The sequence below is a fragment of the Cariama cristata genome, unplaced genomic scaffold (genome assembly GCF_000690535.1).
Source record: "Cariama cristata isolate BGI_N322 unplaced genomic scaffold, ASM69053v1 scaffold33301, whole genome shotgun sequence".
NCBI lineage: Eukaryota > Metazoa > Chordata > Aves > Cariamiformes > Cariamidae > Cariama > Cariama cristata.
In genome coordinates, this window is record NW_009600415.1 from 1 (window position 1) to 5,840 (window position 5,840).

General features: G+C 50.2%; 1 protein-coding gene across 1 annotated transcript in view; it reads left to right on the top strand.

Moving 5' to 3' along the window:
* Positions 1-5,010: 5,010 nt before the first annotated feature.
* The window catches only part of L3MBTL1 (l(3)mbt-like 1 (Drosophila)), an 18,860-nt gene continuing 18,030 nt past the window's right edge, over positions 5,011-5,840 (top strand). Inside the window, exon 1 of the mRNA XM_009710020.1 lies at positions 5,011-5,146. Coding sequence (XP_009708322.1) covers positions 5,011-5,146 — 136 coding nt within the window. The remainder of the gene's footprint in view (positions 5,147-5,840) is intronic.

The window sequence follows — 5,840 nt, forward strand, 5'->3', positions numbered from 1 at the left end:
CCAGGACCCCCAGGGCCTCTTCTGTCAAGCTTCAGCTTTCCACCTGGGTGGCCCCCAGTGTATACCAGTGCAGATTTCAGGAATATTTCAAAATCTGAGAAGCCACAAAACCAATAAACATGTTAATATTGTTTGATATAGGTATTTTAAGCCAATTTTGTGATGAAAAGAAACACATATTTTGACCAGACTGTGCTTTATAAAGTGCTGATGGGGCTGTACAGCATCTCTGTGCTGGGAGCTGCTTTTCTCTGTGCTCCTCTATGGCCTGTTGCATGCGGTGTGTCCCTCTTCTTTCCAGCGGATCATTCCCTGGCTTTGCCACAGTTTTGCGAGAGAGTAGGTGTGAGGCTGTGGCAGAGTTGGAGGCTCGTGTGTATAGCAACTGTGGAAATGCTTGCTTTCCAAGTCCCTGTGTCGCTGGTCCAGAGCACTGGTGTGCCAACACGCAATGTTTTTAGTTTGATGAGCTAGAAACTTTGTGAGCAGCAGAACCAGGGAAGCCTGGTTGCCTAAAAATGTGTATTTTGTGGCCAGTTTCCTCTGCACGTGTGAATATGTGTGCACGGACCTGCTGACCCCAACTGCTCTCTGATACTCAGGGAGTTCAGCCCACTATGTGCTGACACTCTCCCCTGCGAGGAGAGGGGTAATGCAGAGACCCCACTCTTTGTTTGGTTTCCCAGACTCGAAGATTTTACTCTGATAGAGTCTGCTGTTAGAGAGACATCTAATCTTGCTGGCAGAACAGGTTGAAATAGGCTGACGGGGTCTGACTGCAGACAGATGGCCATGTGCATGTACGTACTCATACACAGAAAATGTGATTGCAAGAAGTGCTTTACTGGAGCAAAGCGGGCCAAGAAAGAGAGTACTTCTGGATGAAAATTGTCTTGAAAAACTCCTCCTTCCAGCCAGCATATTGTGGTGGTCTCTGGAGGGACCACAGGTCAGCACATATGTATGGCCAGAGTTTCCTACAGTGGCTTTTCTCCTTTCTGGCTTCTCCAGAGTGTGAGGCCGAGGTCCTTGGCTGTCCCTCAGCAGAAGGTGGAAGAGAGGAGCGGGTGCACAGAGTTATAGGTCCTATGGCCCTAAAAGAAAGACTGAATGGCAGACTTCTTGGGGAGTGAGGCTGACCTACACTCTCTGTAAGACATAACAGAGTTACACTTGATACCAGGAAAAATGGAGAACTCGGTGCCTTACCAATAAGTCCAAAATAGCTTTTACCTCTACATTTGCTTGCTCTTTTAAAATCTGGATGGTGGGATTTTTGAAAGCTGCTAAGTGTTGGCCTAGTTCTGGTCCTATTGGGTCAGGCAGAGTTTTATCAGATGTCACTGGGACACATGTAGGCCAAAAGCCTTTTAAGATCCCAGCTGAATCGAAAATTTAGAAAATAAATAAACCTTTTGTTCATCATCTAGAGCAGTCACCAGAAAGGGAATGTGTTAGTTTCTTTTGCTAATTGTTGTGTTAATTTGCAGGAAGTATGATTTCTGTCCTGGGAGGTTTTCAAGACCAGACTGGATAAAGCCCTGAGCAACCTGGTCTGATCCCATAGCTGACCCTGATGTGAGCAGGATGTTGGACTAGAGACCTTCTGAGGTTCCTTCCAGCCTGAATTATCCTGCGGTCCTTAATGGGCCATACCAGGGCTTGCAGAAGACCCCTTCAAGTGATCTCTGGGGTGGTGGTACCTACCCAGGCTCTGACTCCATACGCTGAAGCAACCAGACTTGTCTCAGCCGCAGTCATCCTCTCCCTGACATCTGTCAGAGGTCCTGCTCTCAGGGAGCAGGGTTGTCCAAAGGAATATGTGCCAGTGCCTCTTTCCTGCTGTGACAGTGAGGCTAGGGCAGATCATAGCTGTGACTGTGCTCCTTTACAGAGATGCTTGTTCTTTTCTCCCCTTTTCCTCATATACTGCTCCTGACCTGAGATATTTCACAGCAAGTTGGGCTTCTAGGTGGTTTTCTGCCAAAATTTTGAAAACTGTGAGCTGCAAGCAGTCTCTCCAATCCTGATTCTCACTCCTCTGGGTTGGGGATGGAGCTCTGCAGCCCAGATGTTTTGTCATGCCCACAGCCATCCCACCAGCAAGGCTCCAGAGCATTGCGGGGCAGCAGTCCAAAGCAGTGCTCTGGGGCTTGGGGCTGTTTGAGCGGGGGTTATCTCAGAAAACCTGGGTTAAAAGTTTAAGAGTGTGTTCTGTGGTTGATGTGAGCAGTGTTGGCAGTAATTTGTTGTCTGACACCATAGAAACCTGTGACAAGAGGTGGAAGAACCCTGGGAGTTGCTGTGTTTCAGCTGTGGCAACAATGTGCTTACAAGTTCACACCTACAATGTTCTTGCTGCTCATGTGTGGCCTTGGAATAGCTTTGGCACTGTCTCCCCCCATGGATCTTAAAAGGAGAGAAATGTGGCATGAGACATCTGTAATCGTAAGGTTTTGTGGTGTCTAGGACCTCAAAGTCTGTTCCCCTGCAGGATGGAGCGGGACACATGCTGGGGAGTTGTTTGCAGAATTTGTGCTGCACATGTGCTCAAAGGGCAGCAGTTAGGGCAACGTTTCCGCCGACCAGAAAGATGTTGCTTTGGCCAGAGGTGCTGGTGGAAGCACAAACACTGCTACTGAGGGGCAGATAAGAGGAACAGGAGTGACAGTTTGTTGTAGGGCAGAGCTGTGAGCTGGATGGGCTCCTCTGCCTCCCTCAAGCTCCTTGGAGGGCTTCTGACCCTCTGAGCTGGGCTGCCCGGCAGTGGTGCTGTGGGGGGACATGCCCTTTACTGCAGTGAGGCCTTTCCCAGGAGGCTGTTGGAGGAGGGACTGTCTGGAGGTTAAGTCCTAAATCTCAGTTGTTTAGTTCTTCCAGTTTAAGGAATAGCACCACAATCTATAATCCAAGTTAATTCAGTTCACCCTGAACTCATAAGGCACAGGAGAACCAGTCTTGACAGCATTGGCAGGCAGCCCCGCAAGGATTTGGAGAGTGTTTGGCACATGATAATTACTGCTGGTTATTTCCTGGGCAATTATTTGCTATTGTGTTCACGTCATAGACTGCTGTAGAGAGATGAGTTTGAGCATCATTCAGCTTGGGCACTGGATCTAGTTATTTCTCTTCCTCTTTAGGTATTTCCAATCCCAAGTTCTGTTTGAATAAAAAAAAAACCAACAGCTCACACAAAATGAGGAGTTGTCCCTGAGACATTTGACCCAACTGATGAATCAAGGATAAATACCAGATTTAAGTGCCTAAGAAAGCAGATAGGTTCCTAGTGGGTATTAGGAAGCACCAAGACAGCTTGGCTGCCAAATTAATTTTGACTTTCGGTTAGGAGTCCGGTGTCCAGCTGAGTTACTCAGTTCCTTCAGTTCTCCTGACACTTCACAGTGCTTTTCTGACGTTGCTCCTGGAGGGCCTTAAAGGTCCATAGCAGCTGTCAGTTGAACATCAGGTATTTCTGACCTGACAGCACTGTAAGAGAGAGGAAGATGTAGATCTTCCTCTAACATGAGCACACCATCCTACTCTTTACCCTCTGGTTGTAACACCTTTATCTTAATGTCTCAGGTTTTAAATTGCCAGACTTTACCCTTTGTAGCCAAATTCTTATTTAACTGTGCTTCACTGAAATGATCATCCTGTTTTCCACATGGCTGTCTTCTCTTTCAAATTCAGGTTGCACCAAAAGCAACCAAGACATGAGCATGGCACCCTGCTTAGCCCCATAACTCCCCTACTGGCATACCGGCAGCAAATGTTTTGAAGAGGGTATAGGAAGTGCGGCAGGTCCAAAATCCTTCCCTAGCCCAGTGTCCTCAGACTCCAGCAGTCTCTGGGACACTTGTACCATCATTTTCAGTAGGTATGCAGAGATCTGCCTTCCCTGAGCACATCTGATGATACTGCTGGTTTTCTGCTAGATTTTTCGCTAGGGCAGCAGCAGCACCAAGAGCCCTCCCTCACTGAGGCACCCTGGGCACCGGGAGACAACGCTGTTCTTCCCTCTGGCTTGCAGGCAGGCCCTGGTCTGTGGACATCCTCGTGTAGGTGCTCTCCTGCCTATGAGGGCACAGCAGGGCCTAGCTGCTGCCTCAGGGACAGGGAATAGAGGAAGGTAGCTGGCAGGGCCACCCTGTGGCCAGGTCCAGCTAGGAGCTTGGGTCACCAGGCAAGGTCTGAGACCAAGCCAGGATGCCAATTGGCAGGTCATGTCCTGCTGCTGCCGGGCAGTGGCTGGAGACCAGCACTGCTGCAGCGTGGCAATGACAAGCTGAGGGTGGGCTGACAGGGAGCCCCTAGGCCCATGGGTGGACATCGCAGGGGAGGCTCGTCAGGGCCAGTAAGACCCAGTGTTGCCCTCAGGGCCCTGACACCTTGCCTTCTCCTTGAAATTCATGGCTAAAATGGGTTGAACATTGGCGGTCCTGTGAGAAACTCGGCTGCCTGCAGGGGACTTCATGTTGCCCCCCACCCCAACCCCCTGGTTAACTCCGGTCACTTGTGAAATTCTCTCTTATAGCCCATTAGAAGATCAAGGCTGACTGCCCAACAGGAAAACTGGAAGGGGAACTTCAGAGACCTCCCTCTTCTCCAGGGTAGGATTTGCCAACCCTGAGGCACAGTCTGCGTCAGAGTGGTGTAGGCCCCAGCAGGAGCCAGGAGCAGCCATAGCTTGTGGTGGACCTGCTGTGCTCGGACCATCTTATGGTGGTGCCAGGTAAGAAAAAACCCTCGACATTTGCAGGCTCTGAGCTGGGATGTCACAACAAGGGCTTTACTAGGTCATGTGGTACCATCTGTGACCTTCATGCTGTTCTTTGTTGGGTTCAATGGGCCTTTAATACATCTTACAGGGATTTCTGCTGGGAGGTGGTGGAAAGGGAGGGACCATCCTCCGCAATGTCTTTCTCACTCATTTGTTGTGTTTGTACTTGTACCCAACTGGATTTCTTTCTTGCTGTCTTCCAGTGTCTCACTCTGTGCCCAGGCAAGGTGATGGACAGCAGAGCAGAGATGGAGGTTGTGAGAAGCACGAAGGGGAATGCCGCTGGGGAGGTCAGCGTCCACGTGGTCACCACCGAGAGCACTGTGCAGAGCACCCACCTGCCAACGACTGCCTTCATCATACCAGGTATACGGAACTGTCCTCTCTAACTGGTGCCTCCCCAGCCTTCTCCCCCCACAGTGATATCTCACACTCCTTGTATAGCTGTGCTCCTCCCACACCTTGGGAGGCAAAGCTGTGCTGCTGTTACCATCTTCTTAGAGATTCTCTGTGGCTATCCCATTGCACTTGGACGATTTGTGGCTGATCAAAACCTCTTGAGTTTTAAACCAAAGCTCTGATGTCTGGGGCCCTATGCCAGTGCAGTACAGTGTACTGGGTGGTTGCTCTGCAAGGCATGTGGGCTCCTGGGTTGCCGCATTATTGTAGAATGACAAAATATCTCAATTTGGAAGGACCCATAAGGATCATCGAGTCCAACTCCCTGCTCCTCGCAGGACCGCCTAATACTAAACCGTATGACTAAGAGCATCGTCCAGATGCTCCTTGAACTCTGACAGGCTTGGTGCCGTGACCACTCCCCTGGGGAGCCTGTTCCAGGGACCGACCACCCTCTCAGGGAAGAACCTTTTCCTAATGTTCAATCCGAAATTCCCCTGACGCAGCTTCATTCCATCTCCTCGTGTCCCATCGCTGGTCACCAGAGAGAGGAGATCAGCACCTCCCCCTCCGCTGCCCCCCTTGAGGAAGGTGTAGACTGCGATGAGGGCACCCCTCAGCCTTCTCTTCTCCAAGCTGAACAAGCCAAGTGACCTCAGCT